The sequence below is a fragment of the Delphinapterus leucas genome, chromosome 6 (genome assembly GCF_059928025.1).
Source record: "Delphinapterus leucas isolate spDelLeu-1000000601 "Yukka" chromosome 6, BTC_Dleu_Yukka2, whole genome shotgun sequence".
Taxonomy (NCBI): domain Eukaryota; kingdom Metazoa; phylum Chordata; class Mammalia; order Artiodactyla; family Monodontidae; genus Delphinapterus; species Delphinapterus leucas.
The window spans coordinates 123,032,025-123,055,114 of NC_143134.1; the positions used below are offsets into that span (position 1 = coordinate 123,032,025).

Genomic DNA, 23,090 nt, shown 5'->3' on the forward strand with positions numbered 1-23,090 from the left:
GGTGCCCCGGCTGCCCTCTCCCCAAGAGACCGAGCTCTCCCCCTGCTTTAAGGGGATCACAATGAATCAAAGCCCCAAAGGTCCCCATGCGTGAGGACCCTCGGCCCGTGCACTCGCCAGCCCCAGCTGCAGCACTTACCTGCATCCAGGCGCTGACGTGCCACCGGTAGGTGCAGTCGGCGATGATGCAGGGGATGCTGGCCTGCGGCCGCACCAGACCTACACAGGCCGCCCCGTCCACCTCTGTGTCCTGGCCTTGGTCCAGCTGCACACAGGCCACCAAGCGCATGGCAGTGCCGAGACCACAGCTGGCTGAACATGGGCCAAGGGACATGACCTTCCACCTGCAGGAAGAGAAGACCGCAGAGAGAGGCTAGGCTTCCCTGAAGGTGGCACTGCCCCGGTGGGCTCCATGGATGGCCAGCCAGGACAGGTTCCAAGGCCACTGGGATCCAGCAGTACAGCCCCTGCACCCCTCCTGGCTAGTCACAGGGCTGAGTGGCAAGGGAAAGGCTCTGCGGGAAAGAGAGCTCTTTTCCCTTAACAAGGTGCCCCCTTTCTTCCCCTTTATCACAGGACACCCGTGGACACCCAGCTGCTTGCTAGTCCGAGTAGCAGGGACGGGGGAGCAGTGGCCCAGGATGAAGGAGAACAGATCTCCACATCAGTCAGTCCTGCCCATGTTAACTTATCATGTTTCAACAAACGATAATGACCGACAGTTCTCAGAGCCGGGACAGAAGGCAGGCAGGCTGCACTGGAGACTGGAGCCCTAGAGTCCCCGTGCTATGCTGCCCTCCCGGCCCGTGATGCCCCCTCTCAAAAACGTGCCTCTGTGGGCCTGGCGCTCTTCTAGACTCCGGGATACGGCCGTGAACCAGAACAAGTCGGTCCCCCCGCCCCGGCCCACCGTGGAGCATATATGGTTCTCTGCCTCGTGACATCTGGGGCCCATGTATGGGTCTTTCTCGTGGGGGCCATCTGCACAGTGTAGGACGTTTAGCAGTACCCCTGGCCTCCACCCACTAGATGCCAGTGGCAGCGCTCCCCACCCCCAGTTGTGACAATTAGAATGTCACAGGGGGGACTTCCCTGGCGGTCCAGTGGTTAAGGCCGCACACTTCCAATACAGGGGATACGGGTTCGAGCCCTGGTTGGGGAACTAAGATCTCACATGCCGTGGGGCGCAGCCAAAAAAAAACCCCAAGAAAACCAAGTCACAGGAAGGACTCCCCGCCTCTCTGTTATGGCACTCTGAGCAGAGCCTGGGAAGGGATATCCAGAGCAGACACATTCAGGCAGTGGGAAAGGAGGTGCAAATGCCCTGAATCAGAAGCACTGCCTGGAATGTTCCAGAATATCAAGGAGGCCAGGGTGGCCACAGTGACATTCCAGGGGTAACCAGAGCTCCTGTGCGTGTGAAATTCCCATTAAAAAAAATCCCAGACCATTTCAACTATGATGTGGGAAAATAAACGGGGTGCACATTTAAGCATAGGCAGGGAAATCAAGCGACACGGGTATGGATGGTAAATGGATCACAAAGCTACAGCAATGAAAACAATTTGACTTGGGGGTGGGAATAGGTGGGAGAAATAAAACAACAGAGCCTGGTAGGAGCCTCGACACAGATCCAACCCACACGAGAATTTAAGATGTGATAAAGGGGGCACCTGGGGGGATACAGCAAATGCTGTTGCTAGTCAGTGATTTGGAAAAACAGAGTTTGCTCCCCGACTTTGTGACTGACCCCAGGTAAATCACAGATGAGTTAAAGGTTTTAAGGTAAATAAAGTCTTATCTGTAGTGGTGTATTTCTTTAAAACCAAGGAGACATATGAAGGAAACATGGAGACATGCTAGCACCTTTAAATCTGGTGGTGGGACAGGGGTGACTGTTACATTCTTTTCTGGATGTTTCTGTATGATACAGAAGAGCACGGCATTATTTAAAATGCAAAATTACAAAGAAGAAACCACGGGAGAACTGTGAACAAGGCAGGTGAATATTTGCCCTTCCCTCTCGGGCTCCAGCCTGCCCCCGGACCCCACTGGTGTGAGCTGTCTGTCCCCGCAGCTTTGGCGGTGCTGTGCCCCAGCTGGACCGCCCTCAGGCTCTACCCAGATGCTGCCTCTTCCACTGGGAAGCGCCCCTGCCCTCCCCACCCCGTCACCCCCATTAGAACCGACAGCACTGCCTGAGTTTGCTAGAGTGTCTCCTCTGACACCGAGTGCAGCCTGCCTGGCGGTCCTGTTTCCTGTGCCACCGAGCTGCCCTTTAACCCCCACGGGCCTGGCCCGGCGTCGGCACAGGCCAGGAGTTCAGGCTGCCTACTGCACACCCTGGGGCTGCTGACCTGGGCGGGCAGGGCTCCGGGCTGCAGGCCTCCTGCTGCTCTGGGCGAGGCAGCCCCTGGCACTGGGTGTCCGGCAGGATCTCCTCGGCCTTGTCCTCCCCGTGGGCCCGGGCGCAGTACAGGATCCTCTGCGCAACTCCTCCCCCACAGGTCACGCTGCAGGCCGCCAGCTGGTACCGCCACCTGGGGCAAACCGGAGTCAGGGGGGACCCCGAGGAGTGGGGGGCTTCCCCTCACTTCCCCAGACTGGAAAGGGCCTGGAAAGGTTCTCTCTCCGGGGGTCACTTTGACATCTCCACTGAGAGGCTCAGCGCAGTGGACAGAGAATATTCAGAGGACCCCATTTTACAGAAGGGGAAGCTGAGGTCGCAGCTGGAGAAAGCCCGCACGCAGCCACGAAGACCCAGCGCAGCCAAAAATAAATAAATGAATAATTTTATTTTTAAAAAAAAAGAAGGGGAAGCTGAGGGTGGCCGTGTCCAAAAAGCAGTGGGGGGAGGGGCAGGGTACCCAAGGGGCCCTGCCGAGATGTCTGTCTCCAGTGGGAGTCCTAGCCCCACCGTCACCTGGACCCCGCCCCTGCCGGCACCCCCAGCCTTCCTTCCCACTGTTTGCCACGTCGCACCAACACCATCCAGCATGAACTGTATGTCTCCCCCATCAATCTTATCACCTGTCTCTCCCTTGCCCCCAGCGTCTACTCCAGGAGGGCAGGGATGCCTGTCTGTCTTGTTCACTGCTGTGTCCCCTTGTGCCAGGACAGCACTTGGACATACTTAGTAGGTGCTCAGTAAAGAGCAAGTGATGAAAAAATGACCCATCAACCACAGGTGCCCTCAGCGTCCCAGATCCTGTGCGATGCACGTCACACACTTTAAAAGCCCCACAGTCTTCCGGGCACCAATACAATCCACTCCTGCAGGTGAGGATACCAAGGGTCACGAGCTCAACGGGAGGTGATGATGCCGTCTCCAAGAATGCCCGCCTAGGACCACCTGTCTCCTTGGGAAGGGGCCCACCTGGCAGGGCAGGGCTCCGGGCTGCAGTCCTCGAGGGGCCTGGGCCGAGGCATCGGCCAGCACTTGGAATGAGGCAGGGAGACAACGCGGCCTTGGTCCATCCTCACACAGCGAACAGCCAGTGGCACCTGCCCCCCTCCACAGGTCACGGGGCACGGTGCCAAGGCTCGGGTCTCCCACCTGTAGGAAGGAAAGGCCAGTGCTCCGTAGGAAGCCACAGCCAGGGTAAGACTCCTTCCTCCCTGGGGGACCCAGACTGCTGCCCCTCCGCATGGTCTCCCTCCCCCGGACTCACCAAGCCGGGCACGGGGCAGCCTGGCAGACCTCCTGCCGGCTCCCAGGCTTGCCTGCCAGGTCACACAGCTCTTCCCGGACGGGTGTCCTGAGGGCAGAGTCCATGCACACGAAACGCAGCTCCATCAGGCCTGCTGGGAGGAAGGAGGGACCCCGCGCCCCAAGAGGGGGGCTCAGCAAGGACCATGGGTGCCCCACTCTCTGAAGAGCTCTAGCAGACGAGGCCCACGTGGATCTGAGTCTCGGCTCTGCCACTTAGCAGCTGTGTGACCTTGGACAAGTGACTTAGCCTCTCTGGGCCTCAGGTTTTTCACCTAATGGTGCCTGACTTGGAGGACTATTTGTAAAGATTTTTCAAGGGGAGCTATACAGTGCCTGGTGCATAGTAGGTGCTCAAAAGTGGTAACTGCTCTTATAACTTGAGGGGCATTATAACAGTTGCTATATGAAAATCTCTTACTGTGTTTATCACCAAGATGTTATTAGGACCGTGTCCTTGCATCTCTCTGCAAAAGTATCCTCAAAAGTAAATCTCTGGCCTCAATTCTAAACATGCTGGAGTTTACCTGAGCAAGTGATTAGGGGTTTAGTTTGCTTATTTATTTAGTTACTTATTTACTTATGCCACACAGCTTGTGGGATTTTAGTTCCCTGACCAGGGATTGAATCCGGGCCATGGCAGTGAAAGCGCTGAGTCCTAACCCCTGGACCGCCAGAGAGTTCCCAAGGTTTTAGTTTAAAACACTGTGTATCTTAAAATTAATTTTGTTTCTCTGGGTTGGCCTCCAGGAAGCTCAGAGCTAAGTTTGGGGCCCATCTTAGACCTTAAGAATATGCTCTTGGGTGCCAATATGGCCAGGTTTTATCATCATTTCCTACCTTACAGCCAGTCAGTGAGCACGTTCGCGTGGCTGTCCGTACTTGGCCCCAATCTCCTTGCTTATAATGTCATGTTCTCGTGTAGCTGGATTTTGTGTAAGCCACCTCAAATGCTTTTTTTAGAATTAGCTGACCCTCAGGGGCATTGGGGTCCTCACCTTGACCACAGGAGACGGAGCACGGCCCCGCCAAGGGAGTCCACACGTGTGCGGCATAAGCCTCTGGCCTGGCACTGCCCGCCGGGGATGCAGCCTTCTCCCCTGGAGACTGGGCATCTGACTGCAGAGGGCAAGCAGCAAGCTGGTGGGTCTGGGCTTCCCATCTCCACACCTCTGGGCACCTGGCCCTCCACTCCCACCTACCCCAATCTCTTCAGGAGAGAACAGAAGTGGTTACCAGCACCCCAAAGGCCTCCCCTCCCCGCTGCTCCTTTCCCGGGAAGCCTGCTTCCTGGCCTCCAGGGGATGCCCTCACCACACGCCCCACCTTGGCCTCTGCGTCAGCATCAGTAGTCAGTGTGGGGCACAACCGCGCTGGGGCTCTGGAGCCAGAGTTGCAGGCACGCTTGGCCCTGCAGTCCCCACCAGCCGGGGGCGGGGCACGGGGATAGGATTGGCCGGCACCCTTGTCCGAAAGTAACATCACCCAGCCTGAGCCCGTGGATGCAGGCAGGAGCGTGGCAGCGTCTCTCTGCGCAGCAGACAACTGACAGCATTCCATCAGGGTCTGCATTGCTCAGCCTGCTTGCCAGCAGGAAGGGGGCTGCCCAGCAGCTCTGAGATCTGTCTCTAGGGTTGTCCTCTGCCCAGGGCCTCCCGAGGACAGCAGCCCTACACAGGGCAGTCTTCTAGCACTGGCAGGAGGCCAGTGGTAACCAGTGCTCTCCATTCTCCAGTGTCCAGGATACTCACATGGCCCCAGCCCGGAGGACATGCCACCTCGATACAGGGCTCAAGGGCAGGCGGCTTCTCGTCTGCGGAGCAGGGCCCAGCAGTTGCTGGCGCCCCCATGCCATCTGCCCCCTGCACACACGTCGTGTTCTGCACGGCCGGATCTGTTCCACAGGCCGACGAGCACGCATCTGGCATCTCCCTGAGGACGGCACAAGACAGCCATTAGGCCCTGCCTCTGCTCCTGGGGCAGAGAGGCAGTGAACCTGCTCCCCCATATCCAAGAGCCCAAAGGGGGATCCCCGCCGAAAGGCAGAAGCCAGGGGCCTTTCCCTGAAGCCTGGATGAACGGCTGCTGGCCCTCCACTCGGCACCCAGGGTGCAATGACACCGGCCCTGACCCTCCCGCCTTCCAGAGGCAAAGGTGGGCCTCCAACCAGACAACCTAGCAGGTGCTGGGAAACAGGTGCCAGATGCCGTCGATCACCAGCTCAGGGACAGCAAATGCATCTCCCGTGGCAGCCCTGAGAGGTGGCGGCTGCTGGAGTGCTGTGTTGAGAAGGATTCTGAGGCACGATTGGCCCCCAGGAGGAAAGAGTGGTGACTGCTACGTCTGCCACGGACGCGGGGCGTGTGGGGGAAGACGCCCAGAGCCACATGTGGACCACCAGTGACCTAGGCCACCTCCTCCCCACTGGACAAAACTGGGGCCCAGAGAGGGAGGGGACTTGCCCGGGCCACCCAGGCAGTTAGCGGCAAATCAGAATGATAAGCCTCTATCAGCTGGGACACTGTGGAAATGACAATAGCAGTGACAAAGTGACATTTATTGCTTTACATCCGTGGTTTTGCTTGATCCTCGCAGCCCTCCACAAGCAGAGACTTGGAAGTTCAGAGGCGGAAATGGCCAGTCCAGGGCCTCCGGGATAGGAGGTGATTCCAAGGTCGGCACTCACCCAGGGTGGTGGGGCCTGGCCAGAGGTCTCAGGAAAAGGGGACACTCAGAAGGGGCAGGGCTCAGCTCAGGGATAAGCCCTGCCAGGGAGACTCTGCCTGGACCTGCCTGGATCCGTGCTCACCTCCGGGGGCAGGGCTGGGGATTGCAGGTCTCCACGGCCGCTGGCTGCTGAGCCAGCGCTCTGCACCGGAAGTGGGGCACCGTCCTCAGGAGGCCTCCCTGGGCCTCCACGCAGCGCACCACCCGCTCCTGCAGGCCCCCTCCGCAGGAGGCACTGCATGGGCCGAAGTCTCCGGCCGCCCAGCTGAGGAGAGGAACAGAGCATCGGGCCCCTGGCCAGGTCCCTAGGCTGGCTCAGGGGCGGGGGTGGGAGGCTGGCAGGTCTGTCTAGGCGAGTCACTTCCCGGGCCTGTCCTGGGCCCACTGTCCCTTCAGGTACCCGGACACCGCGCAGGTACAGGCAGCCCAGCCCTCCACCTCTCCAGGTGTCCCCAAGCTGCACCTGAGCCTGGGAACCACTGTCTAAAAGTGCCTGTGGGCGGCTGCCCCAGCCCTGCCCCCAACAGGGACGGCTCTATCCCTAGCCCTGTGCTCCTGCCAGGGGGTGGGCCCCTCCCTGAGCCTCCCGGGGGGGCGGTCACCCCCCTGGAGCAGTGAGCGCCTGAGCCCCAGGCACACTCACGACGGGGGACAGGGTATGGAGGCACACGACTCGGACCACGCCGCCGGCTGCCGGCTCCCTGCACACCAGGCAGCCTCCACCCACTCGTTCGCTGCCTGGTCCCGACAGCTGTGGGTCACCCAGCGCAGCCCTGCGGGGGAGAGAGGGGGGCTAGACCACCTCCGTGCGGGGAGCAAACCAGGCTTTCAGGCGAGCCCTGCCCCGGGCCTCACCTGCCCCACAGCTCACCGAGCAGGCCCCCCGCACGGGAGCCCACACCCAGGCCGGCCGACGCTTGGGCTGGAAGTAGGTGAAGGTGATGTCCGGGCGGGCGAGGCTGCTGTACTCCTCACCGTAGCGCCTGTAAACCTGCACGAGACACACGGAGAGCCGGGGCCTGTCCAGTGGGCGGTCTGAGGGCCACTGTCATGGCCACCTCCTCCGGGAAGCCTTCGATTTTTCATTCCTCCATCCCTATACTCTTTCCCTCGGCAAGCCATCACCGACACTGACCCCACGCCACGCTTCGAGGACGGCCCGGTGACCAGGACGCTGCCCCAGGCTCACAGTGGGGTGGGGGAGGGTGGGCTGGTGGTAGGTGTGGGCATAGAGGTTCGCATGGGGGATTATGGGAGCAAGGAGAAGGCGCCGAGGTTGACCAGGGTGGGCACCTGGGGGGAGGCGTGGAGGCGGGTGAAGGGGTGTTCCAGCAGAGGGGAGCCCAGCCCCGGCCTGGGGTGAGACCAGCACAGCTCGGGCTTCTGCAGCAGGAGATGAGACCCAGAGGTGGGCAGGAAGGGGCTGGATCAGGGGCCCTGTAGCTGTCTGGCAGCTTGGGCTCGAGCCTGAGGACACAGAGAGTTAAGGAAGAGTGTCCAGCAGGGAGCCTGGGTCTGTCCGTACTTCAGGAGGGTCACTGGGTCCTGTGAGGGGCCAGTCTGGTGGGCAGAGGCCAGGAGGACGCCCCCAAGGTTCCAGCATCTACTCCCACAACACCTCATCTGGCCACCCGTCACAGTCCTCTGCTAAAATGCGGGTTCTTGGCACACACACACCCCCCAGCAGGTCCTGGTTGAGTGTCTCTGAGAGGGGCCCCAGAATCTGTATTTTTTATCCTCACCGCAAAGGATGACAACAGAGCTGCTTGACACCCAGCCCTTGGAACAACGTTCCCAGGGGCGGGCAGGTGGGTGAACTGGGCCACGTGGGGAGGTGGGGAAGTGGTTAACTGTTCACTGGTGGGGCTCGCTCTGGCCTGGCCTGGACTTCTGGGGGAGCCCCTGCTGCCTCCCCAGCCGTGGGAGCAGAGGGTGGGGCTGCTAGACCAAAGTGAGGGGCCGTCGAGACTTGGACTCCCCCACAAAGGCCGTCAAGGGCTATTTCAACGTCCACTACTTCCCGTCCACCCTCCAGCACCTTCCTCAGAAAAGCACACGTGGCGCCACTTGCAGACGAGGTTACAGCGTGCAGGACACGTCCAAGCACAGCTGGGGCTCCCAAAGAAACAGCAAGAACCACCATCCACCCAGAGCTGCCCCTGGGCCAGGGCCTGCCGCCCACGCTGCCCGCCCATGACCCCAGGAGGTGGGGCTGCCATCTGGCCCCCACTCTGCAGATGAAAATCTGGGGAACCCAGCATCCCCGCCAGGGGAGAGCGAAGCGTGGGAGGAGGACATTCAGGCTCCAGTTCTGGCCCCCACAGTGCCCACCCCTTTGTCCCGGAACTTCTGGCCACCTTCCGTGTGCACGTGTGGGGCACCAGACAGTCTGCCAAGTGCTTGCTGTGCGTCGTTTTGAAGAAAAAACAAACGCATCTTCACGTCACGTAGGTCGGCTTAGTCTCATTTTGCAGACGGGGAAACCGAGGCTCAGAAAATTAAGTCTTTTGTCCAAGTTTCTGCAGAGCCAGGATTTGAACTCTGGGCTGAGTCCCTAGCCTGTGCTCTTGACCCCTGGGTCACCCTGCTTCCAGCTCTCGGGCTGCCTCTGCTCCTCTTGCATTAGATGCCCCCACGGTGGGTCTCTAATCTGGGCACTGGCCCAGCCAGCCTCCCCCATGGTCTCGTGCCCCCCCACCCTCCTTCGTCCGGGTCTGACATAGCCCGACCCCAACTCCGCCTTACACAGACCCCCAGCAGCTCCCCAGGCCCCCAGGAGGAAGCCTGAACTCCTCACACGGCCAGCAAGGCCCCTCCAGGTCTGCCTAGCCCTCCAGCCTCCTCGCCTGGAGGGTCCCCTTCCTCCCTCCCTCCTAAGCACCCTCCCTGGGCATGCACTGCTCGCTCAAGACACCCCTCCCTGCTCGGCCTGCAGCGTCAGCTCATCTCAGACCTCGGCAGCACAGCCCCTGTCCCGGGAAGCCCCCGACCCCTGCACAGGGCTCTCCCTCTGACCCACTCTCAGCACCCCAGAACTCCCGTGGGCTCTGAGCACGGGGACCCCGGGCCCCCCAGCGGCCGCCAAGAGAATGAAGAGGTGTGCGTCTGAGCTGACGGACCAGCGGACGCCAGGGGGAGGCCCCCGGTCACCTGGATCTCCATGTCGTCCTGGGTGGGGCCCTGGATGCGGATCTCCTCCAGGCGGGGCAGCCGGTCCTCAGTCAGGGTCACTTTGTACTGGATGTGGCTGTCCTCCAGGAGGGAGGGGTAGGTGGTGCTGGGAGAGATGCTTGCATTTCCGGCCACGACGTAGCGCCCACGGATCTTCACTGCTGTTGGGGGAGGGGCCGTCAGCACCACAGAGACCCCACCCCCACCCCCCCACCGTGGGAGCTGGCACTGCCCCCCTCACAGACAGGTCCTGTTTAAGGAAAGGTGACAACTGGGCCAACGGGGCATGACTTCCACGGCCGCACCTGCCACTCCCGCCCCAGGATCCCCAGCCTTCCCGGGGAGCAGGTCCTCCTGGTATCCCACGCTCCGAACAGGGTGTCTGACCGCAGGAGGCTCCCCACACGGTGACTCTGTGCCTCTTCCTGGAACCTGGTGAGTGCCGTGGACCTGCTCCCTCACCGAGTGCACTCACACCCCACTCTACGGGGGCTCAAGGACCCCAGGGCGAGCACCCCACCCCAGATTCAAAGGTCAGGCCAGGGCGCCCCCTGGAAATAAAGACCCACAGTGGCGTTAAGTAAAGAGGTCAGCCTTGCCCAGAGACAGGTCTGACCTGCGCCCTGTGTCTGACCTGATCTGGAGCGTCTTTGTTTAGGGCAGGAGCTGGCCACACCAGAAAGACCAAACACGTGACTTAGGGTGGTGGCCTTGAGTCCCCAAGCCTCAGCCAACCTGAAGACTGAGATCGTCCAGGGGGCGATCAATCCATCCCCCAATCGTGTCTACATAATGAAGCCCCATAGCACCTGGGCCCTGAGCTCAGGAGAGCTCCCAGAGTAGGCAGCACACCGTGTGTGTGGCCACTTTTGAGCTGGACACGGAGCCCTCCCTGACGCTGCCCTAGGCATCTCTTCCTTTGGCTGGTTTTATTTTGTATCCTTCCCCTGTAATAAGCCGTAACAGTGAGCGTAACAGCTCTCAGAGTTCTGGGAGTCCTCCCAGTGAATCATCCAACGGACGGCAGCCTGGGGAGCACCCGAACTTGCGGGTGGCATCAGAAGTGGCGGCACCTTGGGGCTGTGCCCTCGGCCTTCACGGTCTGGTTAACTCCTGTGGGCGTCCTCCGGCCAACTCACCCAGGTGCGTGAAGAGAGGCCTGTGGTTGATGATGTATATGTGGGTCAGGTTGGGGGCAACGGCCAGGAATGTGACATACTCTAGGAGGAAGCAGGGCGGCGGTGAGGGGTGTTCTCAGGTCACTCAGGTCACAGTCAAAGGGAGCAGGTTTCAGCGCCAGAGGGAGGTGGGACTCAACTCCTCGACTGACTTTGCAAAAGACCTGACCTGTTCTATAAATGGATCAAAGTCAAGGATTTTCCAAGCATAAGGTGCCTCCTGCTAAGAGTCCTTGAGCAGGAGAGGAGAGGACAGCCCACCACAGATTTCCCAACGTCTGTATTTTTTCTGCACCACAGGTGCACTGAGCAACTGTTACCGATGTTCCGCAACCCCAGCAGTGGCCTCATCACCAAAGTCTGAGCCTCGTGGGGGGGCTGGCAGAGAGGAACGCGGAGGCTGAGGCCGCTAAGAGGGCCCAGGGCGGAGCCAGAGTGCAGGCCCCGCCACCTAGGCAGCCGGCACCCGGGCTCCGGGCTGTGGGGTTTCTTGGAGGCTGGCGGGAAACCGGCCCTTCACCCCCAGGGAGGCCCCTACCTCTGGCTCTTCCGGCCGTGAAAGAGCCGTTCTGAGGACGGCACGTGCTGTTGTCCCCGCCACACACCTGGCACACATCTCGCACCTGCCCAGAGGCCATCCTGCCGTCACAGCCAAACGTCTGAGCAAAGGAGAGTGGCAGGTGAGACCCAGGTGACGTCATGGGACGGTGCTGGCCCACTGACACCCACAGCTCTGAGGTTCACACAACCAAATGGGGCATTTCTGCAGCTTCTGACATCTGTGCAGGAGGCAAGCTGAAATGACTTGTCCAAGGTCACAGCAAGGCTCTTGACCCCAAGCTCGGCCCTGTATCCCAGCATCACCCAGTGCAGACTCTACTGCAGCTTCACGGGGGCAGCACCCCCCAGACCTGACCCCTCGAAGACCCCTTAGCATCTTGGTTTCTGATGGGAGAGGCCTCGGGGCCACAGTGGATGGAAGGGCACCTCCACTGCCCGAGCACGCCTACCTTGCAGCTGCCCGACACGCACAGGCTCAGGGTCCCATCCTCCTGAGGGCTGCTTGGCACACACCGTGTTCCATCCAGGAAACTGTCCCCACGCCTCACAATGAAGCTCTCGCCAATGGCCCGGCACAGATATCTACACAGAGCGTCCCCTGGGAATGCAGAAGGACAAGAAACCCGGATGGGAGGGTGGCAGGGAGCAGGGAGGGCAGTGACCCTGTGAAACACGATCCAAGTGGGCCCTCACCGACCCCCAAGCGCCATCCCTCTTCACTCTTTGCATTTGGGGCAAGGTTTCTATTTCCCACCTGTCCTGCCTCCTGAGGCAGTAATCACATGGCGATGTAATAAATGTTACTGAATTACGAGCCAGGGAGCACGCTCGGTGCTTCCCCTGTGTCATCGTCCTGACTCCTGCCAGCAATCCTGGCAGCAAGCTACGCCTCTTATCTCCATTTTGCAGATGGGGAAACCGAGACTCAGAGATGAGAAGTCGTGGCCCGACCTGCTAGCCAGGGTGGGATGCGTGATATGTCTGATGCAGGGCCGAAGCCTGCTCTCAACAGCATCAGGGTGATGGTGGGTCTCCCCCAACGACTCTCCCTGCCCCGGGGTCTCAGGCCTGGCTCGCCCCGGCACCCCCCGAGACCCACCTCGGCTGTGCTGCTCAGCCGTGCCCCAGCGGTAGAAGGAGGTGCTGCCCGGGGAGAGGCGCAGGGGCTCCCCGTTGGTCTGCGCGCACTGCTCCGACATGAACTCCAGCTGGGTCTTCTCGCAGGCCTGGTGGAAGGAGGCAGAGGACGGGCACGGGAGGGGCCGGGGCAGGGGGCCTGGGGCAGGGGGCTCAGGCAGGGAACCCTCGCCCCGGGAGACAGCAAGGCCCCCGGCAGTGCGAGGGCCAAGACGTGGGTTGGAGCCCAGCTCCTGGCTGCACCTCAGTTCCCTGCTCTGTAAAGTGGGGATGTCGAGCCTTCCTCCGCTGATGGGGGCCTACCACCCAGCAACGCAGAGGAAAGCCGGGCAAACAGCACTGCGGGGGGGAGGCCCCAACTTCAGAAAACGGGGCTGAGTATGTGTATTCGCTATGTCTACACCTGCAGAGGCAGGTAATTGGAAAAGTCACAAGAGTCAAGGGCAAAGGGCTTCCGCACAAGAACTTCCACGGGCGGGCGTCCTGGCCTTTTTTGCACTGGAGTCAGAGGAAAAGAATCCGAGTGGCCAGGCCGAGCAGGTGCGGGGACCACGGCTGCCCTCCTTGCAGGCCTGGCCCTTCCCCACCACCAGGCAAGGACTCCTTTCTCCTGGTCTGGGGAGGCCTCGGAGTCTGCCTGGAGAAGGCAGGGGCGGGGGGGAGGGAGGGAGGGTCTCAACACGTGCAGATCTTGAGTCAAGGCCAGAGGAATCACTCCACGCCTTCACAACCACTCTGATGGCCGTGTGGGAAACACAGGTAAGTGCTGGAGAGGGTGTGGAGAAATTGGACCCCTTGCACTTTGCTGATGGGGAGGCCAAATGGTTCAGCTGCTGTGGGGAATGGCTCAGAGGTTCCGCAAGGACTTAAACGTAGAATTCCCATGGGATCTGGCAATTCCAGATTGTACACCCGAAAGAGTGAAAAGCTGGCGCTCAAAAAATCCACGGGGCTTCCCTGGGGGCGCAGTGGTTGAGGGTCTGCCTGCCGATGCAGGGGACGCGGGTTCGTGCCCCAGTCCGGGAAGATCCCACATGCCGCGGAGCGGCTGGGCCCGTGAGCCATGGCCGCTGAGCCTGCGCGTCCGGAGCCTGTGCTCCGCAACGGGAGAGGCCACAACAGTGAGAGGCCCACGTACCGCAAAAAAAAAAAAAAAAAAAAAGTCCATGTACGCACATATTCATTAGCGGCACTATTCCCAACAACCAAAGACGGAAACAGCCCCAATGTAAGGACAAATGGACAATGGATGAACAGATGAGCGAAATGTGGTCCATCCATCCAGTGGAATACTATTCAGCCATAAAAAGGAGTGAAGTTCCGGATGGGAGGGAGGTCCTAGAGGGAGGGGATATATGTATACGTATAGTTGATTCACTGTGTTGTACGGCAGAAACTAACACAACATTGTAAAGCAACCATACCCCAACAAAAAATAAGAAAATATAAGAAGAAAAGAATAGGGACTTCCCTGGTGGCACAGTGGTTGAGAGTCTGCCTGCCAATGCAGGGGACACGGGTTCGAGCCCTGGTCCGGGAAGATCCCATATGCCGCGGAGCAACTAAGCCCGTGAGCCACGAGTACTGAGTCTGTGCTCTAGAGCCCACGAGCCACAACTACTGAGCCTGCGAGCCACAACTACTGAAGCCCGTGTGCCTAGAGCCCATGCTCTGCAACGAGAGAAGCCACCGCAATGAGAAGCCCATGTACCGCGGCGAAGAGTAGCCCCCGCTCGCCGCAACTAGAGAAAGCCTGCACGCAGCAACAAAGACCCAACGCAGCCAAAAATAAATAAATTTATAAAAAATAAATAAATAAGAATAAACCGCAAAAAAACAAAAAGGAGTGAAGCTCTGATACATGGTACATGGCTGAACCTCGAAAACAACACGGTGAGTGAGAGAAGTCAGATGCAAAAAGTCACATATCGTATGACTCCACTTATATGAAATGTCCAGCGTAGGTAAATCCACAGAGGTAGAAAGTAGACTGCTGGTTGGCGGGGGCTGGGAGAGGCGGCATGGGAGTGGCTGCGTTATGGGCGTGGGGCTTTACTCTGGGGCGACGGAAATGGTTTGGAAGTAGATGGAGGTGGTAGTTGCATGATACTGTGAACGTACTACGTGCTACTGAACTACACGACCTCAGATGGTTGATTCTGTGCTAGGTGAAATTCACCTGAACCTCTAGCTAAAAGAATCGCCCACGCTCTCGCGGTAGTGGACCTGGCTGCCGGGGAGGAGGGTTGTTCTCAGCGCAGAAACGGGCAGTGCCATCCAGGGAGGAAGGGGGACTCTTCAGGGCGGCTGCTTTCAGTGGTGGGACCCTCCTGGTGAATGCACAGTGGTCCCAGGGCAGGTATTAATAGCACCACCTTCACTCTCAAAACACCCTATGTGAACAAATGACAGCCGCCCTGGCCCTTGGGCTCCTCCGGACCCAGTGCTGCCAACAGCACCCCCTCACCCTGCCCAGGAAGCAGGCCTACCTGGCTGTTGCACATCTTGGCCTGGAGGTCAGCACCTACGCACGCATGCCCCCCAAAGGCAGGTCTGAAAATGCCCACGAGACATGGGTGAGAGGAGAGGTGACCCCCAGCCCCCCGCCAGGGAATGCGGAGCAGCCACCTCCCTGACCCACAGAACAGAGCCCTCCATGAGGCACCTGGGGTTGTTGCACTGCCGTCTCCTGGTGACCACACCTCCTCCGCAGGAGCGGGAGCAAGGACTGGCCGGACCCCAGCTAGACCAGTGCCCATGCACCGCCCCCACGGGGGCCAGCTCCGCCAGGGAGCGGCAGTGCCCCTTGGAGCACCACTGCAAGAGAAGGACGGAACCACGTTCTACACCCAGAGCATCCCACACCCACAGGTGCCCACACCCAGGGCATCCCACACCCACAGGACCCCACACCCAGGGCATCCCACACCCACAGGACCCCACACCCAGGGCATCCCACACCCACAGGTGCCCACACCCAGGGCATTCCACACCCACAGGACCCCACACCCAGGGCATCCCACACCCACAGGACCCCACACCCACAGGACCCCACACCCAGGGCATCCCACACCCACAGGTACACCCCCCAAAAACACACGCACACACACTCACTGGACCCCCATCCGGCTTTGGAGCCAGTGCTAAATAGAAGAGGGCAGAGCCCCTCCCACAGGACAGGGACTGGAGGAAGGGCTGGCCATGCAAGGCAGAGAGGAGGGCAGGGCACTGGGCCGGGAGCAGGACGTCAGGTGGCCGCTGCAGGCCGGCAGGGGGTGGGGGGGTGGTCACGCAGTCACGGGAAAACTTTGCCTACTCTGGGTGGCGGGCGACAACCCAGTCCCTGTCTCCAGGCCGCCACACTGGGCCCAGGGTGGCCGTCCCTCAAGCGCTCGCTCCCTCTGGAACAGCGAGGAGGTTGACGGGGCAGGCCAGATGCCCCGCTCGCCCCGGCAGAGTCAGGCGCAAGCCTTCCCAGTTAGCTGTTATGAACCGCCTGCAGAGGGCAAGGCGAGCACTGCGTGCACGCGGGCATCCTGCTGCCCACCTGTTCTGACCGGGACCCAGAACAGCTCCAGGGCCCTACGCCCCTGCTTACTGAGGTCCTCCTGTCTCCCACGCCAGGATGAGGGCTGCAGGCCGCAGGTCTGCATGAGCGTGCGTGAGCGTGCGCGCGCACACACACACACACACACACGCTCACATGCTCCTTCAGTCCCCGCTCTGACCTTCCCCACGCCACACTCTGTCCCATCCAGGACAGGAATAAGGAGGCGGCTACAGCTGCTTTGGTCCAGGGGGTCTGTGTGGCAGGAGAGAGCCTGGCACATGTCCTAAGAGGGGAGACAGATGGCCAGCTGAGGGGCCACCAGGGCCTGGGGGTCAGTGTCCAGCCATCACTGCCCCTCCCAGACCACAGCACACGGTGACACAGCCAGCTCCCCGGGCAGTGGTGGGTGGAGAGGACAGCCGCAGAGGACTCCTCCACCAGGAACAGGGACAGTGCCCAGGGCCCACAAAAATGCTTTCATCTCTTTTAAAACCAGAAGGAAAAAGATGATCTTTTAGATCAGAAAGAATATGCTAATGTATAACATTAACACTGTACTTATAACAACACACGTAAAATTCTATATTTCATGAAAACACTAAGATATAATTCCTTATGTTTTACGAGGGGGAAGGGGCTCACCGAGGCGAAAGTGCCTGCAAGTCCTGTGCGGTCCTGGGAAGGGGGTCTGCCTTTGGGGTGCCTGCCCCCCTTCAGCTCCCCTCCCACTGCCAGCTCCCACCCCGGCTGTAGGGTTCAGCTCGGAGGTCACTTCCTCTGGGAAGCCCTCCAGCTCCCATTGGGTGGGAAGCCCTCGGTAACTGCCTAGGTAGGATCAAGGTCCACAGGCTCGGGGGCCCTATCAGGACCAGCTCTACCTAATTTATGGGGCCTCGTCAAGAGGAAAATGTGGGCACCCTTGTTCAAAAATTGAGCATTTCGAGCGGCACCTGACAGTCTGGGCTAGTGGGGTCTCACAGCGTGCAGGGCTCAGGAGCGGCAGAGGGGGGCCCAGGTGCGGAGGGGCGGGGGGCGGGAGCGGTGCGCATCGCCCGCTGCTGGACTCACTACGTACTCCCGGCGGAAGGTGCAGGCGACCGCCGTCGGGCCGAAGGCGACGCGGCACTGCTCGTCGGCGCCATAGTACAGGCCGGGGTGCGCCTCGGGGTGGAGCCCCGCGGGCTGGGACTGCGGCCCCGGCGGGTCCCACAGGCAGCGCGCCCGTCCTGCGCTGCGACAAGGCCGCGGCTCAGGCCAGGGGCGGACACCAGGTGGGCGCGGGATGGAGTAGGCGCGGGAAGCGGGGGCGTTTAAAGCGGCGGGTTCGGGTGGGCGACGATGGGCGTTCTCAGCCCGTGTGCCCCACCAAGAGCTGACCCTGGGCTAGGACAAGGCTCGAGCCGAGGGGAGGGGAGGGGAGGGAGGGGCAGATGCAGGGGGCGGGGGAGGTTGGAGAAGTGGGTCTGCGAAGGGATGGAAGTGGACAGGGGAGAACCGAGCGGTGGCCACAGGGGCGGGAGGCGATGGAAAGGAGGGAGGTGGCGCGCGGGCGGGATGGGCGTGGCCCGAGGGATGGGCTGGCGGGGGCGGGGCGGGGGCAGAGATGGAGAGGTGGACGCCGGGAGGAGGTGAGGGCGGGAGGGGTGGGCAGAGGCGGGCTGTAGGAGTGCCTCCTGAGACGTGCTGGGAGCCCGTGGAGAGGTGGGCGCGGGGACGCCACGTAAGTGGGCACAGGGTTGAGGGCAGATGGAGGGGTGGGTCCGGGCACGGGAAGGAGGGGCGCTCGGGGAGGGGCGGTGCCGGGGGTTGCAGCTACCTGAGCAGGCTCAGCAGCTGCCGGCGGCTGCAGGGGGACCACGCCGGGCCCCCGCGGGCGGGCGCGGCGCCGTCGGAAGCCATCACGTGGCCGGTGGGCCCGCAGCCGCTGCCCGGCGCGCCGTCGTGCTCCAGGCCGAAGCTGCGGAGGCGGCGGCGCTGAGGCCGGCGGTGGCCAGGGTCCCCCCACCCCCGCAGGGGTCGCCCCGGCCCCGCCACCAGCTAACCCGGCGGTGGGCCGCGTCGCGCAGGCGCCCAGCCTCAGTTTCCCGCCCGAGGGAGCGCTGGGCCGGCCCGGTGGCCCCCGCCTCTTTTGGCGAATACGTATCAAAAGGCTTGAAAAATGTGCAGGCCAGACTCATCCACGGTGTTCTGAGCGTGGGAGGCCACGGCTCGAGGGCCTTTCGGGCCCTGCTGCTGACAGCTTTCTTGACCTGGGGGTGGCTCGGTGTGTAAAAAGCACCGACTGAATGTGTACTGGTGAAGTGAAAAGGTCGGACCTCTGGCCAAAGTTTCTGCTCCCAGTGGAAGGCAATGGTTTTCAATTCCTTTTTTTCCTCCAAACAAGATAGATGGAGGAATTGTGATGGGTGGTGGGCCAGATGGGTGAGAGGTCAGACGGAGGTGCAGAGCTGAGAGCGAAGGTGCGCAGCCGTGGGCCGCTGTGGGGATAGGAGCCCCAGCCTTGCCCGTGGAGGTGGGTGTGGGAACCCCTCAGCACTCTCGGGGCGGGGGGGGGCGAAAGGCCTGTGGGTGGGAGCGGGGCTGGTGGGCAAGGAAGTTAGACACCCACTTTTCACTTCAGGAGTCCCTGTACTCTGAATTTTTACAGCAAGCAGGTATATGCTTTCATAATTAAAAGGCTAAAAATCAAAAAGGAAAGAAACCCTCCACTCCGGGTGAATAATACATAGAAGCACAGATTTGCCCGAAGAATGTATAGCAGTCGTATCAGGAAGAGTCTGGAAACAACCTAAATATCTAACAAGAGGGGATGAATTAAGTAAATTATGGTGCGTACGAAAAAACCAATATATATTGTAAGAGAATGTTTGGGAGAAATGTTTGGGATACATTGTTACATAAAAAAGCAGTTAACCAATATACAGCATAATCCCAAATTTACAAATAAAATTGTGTGTGTGTGTGTGTGTGTGTGTGTGTGTAAAGAAAAGATGGACGTTTTCTCTAAGTGGTGGGATTTGGGATAATTTTTGCAGCAGGCTTTTTCTTTACCTGAATTTCCTACAAAAATTACTTTTTAGCTCCTAAGTTTGTTTTCCTTGTATTTTGAAAAAAAATTTTTTTTTCTTTTAATCCTTCGGTAATGAAGAAATATCAGATTTCCCAGCCCTTGCCCCCGCCCACCCTCCCTAGTCCGTTGGGGTCAAGAGTACAGGCTTCTCCAGCTGGCTCTTCTAGGGACCACTGCCAGCCATGACCTCCCCTCCTGGGGGCCCAGGTCACGTCCTTGTCCGGAGCTTGGGGACAGGGGTTGGGGCCTCTTACCTGTGCCCGATCTCATGGGCGATGGTGACCCCCAGATCGAAGCCAGTATCCTCAACGATAAGGCAGCTCCAGGAGGGGGAGCAGACGCCACCCAGCTGGGTGACCCCCCGAACCTGCCGGTTCCCATCAGGCAATTCCAGGTCAAACCTCAGGAGGAGAGAACAGCTAGCTGGGCAGTGCCGAGGTGCCTGCCCACCGCCGGGCTACCTTTGCAGAGAGTAGGGGCAACCCCCCGGCAGGCTGGCGCGCCGGTGGGGAGCTCGGCTACCTGGTGATGTAGAGGACCAGGTCAGCATGGCCGGGATCCGTGTCATCCTCAGGGTTGACCGTCCTGCTCCACTCACAGACGCTCAGCAGTGATGCGGTGATGTTGGCTGTGATACTCGGAGCAGCCTGAGGGTCCGGGAACAGAGCGCACATTCAGGGCGCCCACCCCAGGCAGGGCGCGGGCCGCTGCTGCCACCTCAGTCCTCAGAGCGACCCCGTTACTGCCCCATGTCACAGATGACGAGACTGACGCTCAGCAGTGCCGCGTGCCAGGGCAGGGCCGGGATTCAGGTCCAGGCCCGGCTGGCGGGAAGCCCTGCCGCCACCCCCATGGCTCTGTGCGCATCTGCAGGCAGAAACCGGTTTCCCAGTGACTGGGCGTCCAGCTCAGCGCCTACCTCAGGCTGCGTCAGGATGACCGTCTTCACCAGGTGCACTCGGAACTGAGCTCCCAGGGATGGGTCCCTAAGCAGCTCTGACCCCTGTGGAAGGGCAGGCGGGAGAGGTGATACGTGTGTGTGGGCTCTGCTGACTTCCAGGGGCCCGGGCCGGGGGTGGGGGTGGGGTTGCCTGGAGAGGATGCTTCATGAGCAGGGAGGGCACCCGAAATGCTAGTCCTTGGGCCTGGGAGCCAGCCATAGAGACAGTCAGAAGGAAGGTTAGCCGACACAGAGACCCCGAAACAACGGGTCCTTGGGCCTGGGAGCCGGCCGTAGAGACAGTCAGAAGGAAGGTTAGCCGACACAGAGACCCCAAAACAACGGGATGCGAGTAACTGCCATTAGTCTAGAACGTTCCTTCCAAACACTGCTTCTCTCGGACTGGATTTACCTTGTCCTTTCTCATCTGTCCACCTGCCTGAAACACCTCTCTCACCTCTGCTCGCTTAAACTGCTCATTTCCACAGGGCAGCCCGAGGGCCTCCTCCCCCACCGTGAGCCTTTTCCTGGGCACCCGAATGAGAAGGCTCCCCCCACCAGGCTCCCAGCTCTCCCAGTACATCTGCCGAGATGCTGATTGTGGTCGACTTGCACTGCGGCTGCTCGCACCAGCTTGTCCTCTAAATGAGACGTGGCACCCAGGAGAGGGGACGTGGCGCCACCGGCCTCAGCTGACCTGAGTCTGAACCCAGGCTCTGCCCCTTCCTACCTGTACGCCCAGGATCCCGTTTACTAACCTCAGGACCCCAGTTTCCTTGCCTGTAAAATGGAGAGAAAGCCTCCCATGGTTGTTGGCAGACTTAGGAACAGTGCGGCTGGCATGAGGTGGGTGCCCAGTCATGCCACTGGCCATTACCACGACTGGCACCATCTGGGCAGGAGCCAGGCTGCAATCTACCACCTGACCATCCTTGGCCCTCATAAAACATGTTGAATGACCACAGGGAGTGTGGTTTGATTACCAAATTTCAGCATATTTGAGGTGGGGGGACCCCCAAAACTTGAAAACAGTAGCCTTCAAGTGACCTAGAGGGAATATTTTCCACCTCTGGAGTCGGCAGGTGGAAACCCAAGCAGGCTTGTCCTGGACTTGAGCCAGCTTTTCCAGGGGTCAGGCTGCATGGGTGTGGCCTCTGGGACCCAGACTCCCTCCAGGGAGCGAGGCCCAGAGAACACATGGGAAAGGAGAGGTGTCGGAGGGCCTGGGGCTCTGAGACTGGGGGACCTTTTCCTTCTGTCCGGAATAGCTGGGCATACCTGAGGCCGGGGACAAGATGGTACTAAGGACCCCACGTTCTAGGATGGCTGCTTGCCCTCCAGGGCCAACTCACCAGGGGGGGCAATGCCGGCCCTGCCGCTGCCGGCGGTGATATTAATCTCCTGACGTTGTGGAAACTTACCTGGCCGCCTTAGAACACGTTTGTGTGTGTTTCACATGTGACTGCGCTCGTGGCCGGGCACAGCCCGTCAGACTGAGTGTGTCACCAGGTGCTGCAGTCACCTGTTTCTGTGCCGCCTCTTTTTCTCTGAGGTAATGGTTAGTGGGAGCTGCGCTTCCTGCCCCACCATTACCCCTAGAAGCCAAGTGAAGGGGAGGCCTGCGGACATGGGGGTACCCACAAGAAGGGCGCTGGGAGAGCCTGGTGTGGGGCAGCCAGGCTGGCTGCCGGGGCAGTGCTGGCCGACATGCCCACGGATCAAAGGGACGTTGGGGGAGAGGCCAGGCTTGAGGGTCCCCGGGCGAAGGGACCCAAGTAGCAAGAGGCTGGGGGTTGCACTCCCCAGTGGGGTAAGGGAGAAAGATCATGCCTCTCCCCACCCCAGGGCCCCGAGCCCCAAGTGTGACCCCAGCCTCAGGTTCATACTGAGCTCAGCCCCCCAGACGAGACAGCTCACTGACGCTCTGCACAAGCCCCGGGCGCAGGGCGCTGTGTCCAGAGGCTCCCGAGGACGGGCTGGTTGTGGTCTCTGAGGACAGCCACCGCCCCCCCGGAACCCTGAGCCTCGCCGGGTCAGCGCCACCCACAGAGCCCGCTGCCCACACGAGCACTCACCATGTTGAGGTTGGTGAGCACGTAGCGCTCCGTGTCCTCCCGGTGAGCCCGGTGCACGTCGGGGCCCACGGCCACCAGCAGCTCCAGGTGCAGGAGGCTCCTGGCAGCCTGTCTCCGCAGGCGAGGGGCGGGAGGACGGCCTGGTGGGGCGGGGGGCAGGGCCGAGAGCCAGGGTCCTAGAGAGCAGGTGAGATGTGGCTTTGACCTCGCGGCCTCCATGGCCAGGCCCCTCCATCACCCCGCACTCCTGGGCTTGGGGATGCGCCGCTTACTGTGGGGATTAGGGCGTGGACGGGCCCGACCCTCGCTTTCTCACAGGGCCTGTGGGGAGCCAGAGAGGGCCCGTCTCCCGGCACAGGGAGACTGAGGGAGCGGTTCCTCTTTTTTTGTTTTTTAATGACTAATTGGTTAAGCATTTGGTTTATTTATTTGTTTATATATTTATTGAGGCAGAGTTGATTTACAGTGTTGTGTTAGTTTCAGGTGTACAGCAAAGTGATTCGGTTATACGTATACGTATACGTCTATTCTTTTTCAGATTCTTTTCCCTTATAGGTTATTACAAAATCTTTTTTTTTTTTTTTCTCTCCATGCTGCACAGCTTGCGGGATTCTAGTTCCCCGCCCGGGGATCGACCCCGCACTGCGTGCACTGGGAGCGCACAGTCTTAACCACTGGACTGCCAGGGAAGTCCAAGGTTATTACAAAATCTTGAGTATAGTTCCCCGTGCTATACAGTAGGACCTTGTTGGTTTTCTATTTTATATACAGTAGGGTGTATCTGTATATAAAACTCCTAATTTATCCTTCCCCCCTCCCCCTTTGGTAACCATAGCTAGTTTTCTATGTTGACTGAGCAGTTCTGCCCTGGCCCTCCTGGAGCCGGCCCCTCAGCACCCCGGTTTCACGCCCTTGGACACCCACCAACTCATCTGGGGTAGCCTGGCCCTCCCAGCTCTTCGGGAGGAAACA

General features: G+C 60.2%; 1 protein-coding gene across 6 annotated transcripts in view; it reads right to left on the reverse strand.

Moving 5' to 3' along the window:
* ADAMTS13 (ADAM metallopeptidase with thrombospondin type 1 motif 13) overlaps nt 1–23,090 on the reverse strand; it is a 33,909-nt gene that overhangs the window by 4,765 nt on the left and 6,054 nt on the right. For 4 of the 6 annotated variants that reach the window (XM_022578185.3, XM_089913985.1, XM_089913984.1 and 1 more), the window contains 23 exons: nt 22,119–22,294; nt 20,023–20,106; nt 19,626–19,750; nt 19,358–19,504; nt 17,850–17,990; nt 17,102–17,264; nt 16,212–16,316; nt 15,149–15,300; nt 14,973–15,036; nt 12,446–12,572; nt 11,796–11,944; nt 11,324–11,444; nt 10,747–10,827; nt 9,587–9,768; nt 7,292–7,427; nt 7,080–7,209; nt 6,519–6,701; nt 5,461–5,641; nt 4,708–4,828; nt 3,672–3,801; nt 3,377–3,556; nt 2,358–2,540; nt 140–344 (listed from right to left, as the gene is read on the reverse strand). In XM_022578185.3, the coding sequence (XP_022433893.1) occupies nt 140–344; nt 2,358–2,540; nt 3,377–3,556; nt 3,672–3,801; nt 4,708–4,828; nt 5,461–5,641; nt 6,519–6,701; nt 7,080–7,209; nt 7,292–7,427; nt 9,587–9,768; nt 10,747–10,827; nt 11,324–11,444; nt 11,796–11,944; nt 12,446–12,572; nt 14,973–15,036; nt 15,149–15,300; nt 16,212–16,316; nt 17,102–17,264; nt 17,850–17,990; nt 19,358–19,504; nt 19,626–19,750; nt 20,023–20,106; nt 22,119–22,294 (3,266 nt within the window). The remainder of the gene's footprint in view (nt 1–139; nt 345–2,357; nt 2,541–3,376; nt 3,557–3,671; nt 3,802–4,707; nt 4,829–5,460; nt 5,642–6,518; nt 6,702–7,079; nt 7,210–7,291; nt 7,428–9,586; nt 9,769–10,746; nt 10,828–11,323; nt 11,445–11,795; nt 11,945–12,445; nt 12,573–14,972; nt 15,037–15,148; nt 15,301–16,211; nt 16,317–17,101; nt 17,265–17,849; nt 17,991–19,357; nt 19,505–19,625; nt 19,751–20,022; nt 20,107–22,118; nt 22,295–23,090) is intronic. The other 2 variants (XM_089913986.1, XM_022578182.2) reach the window with 2 other exon arrangements.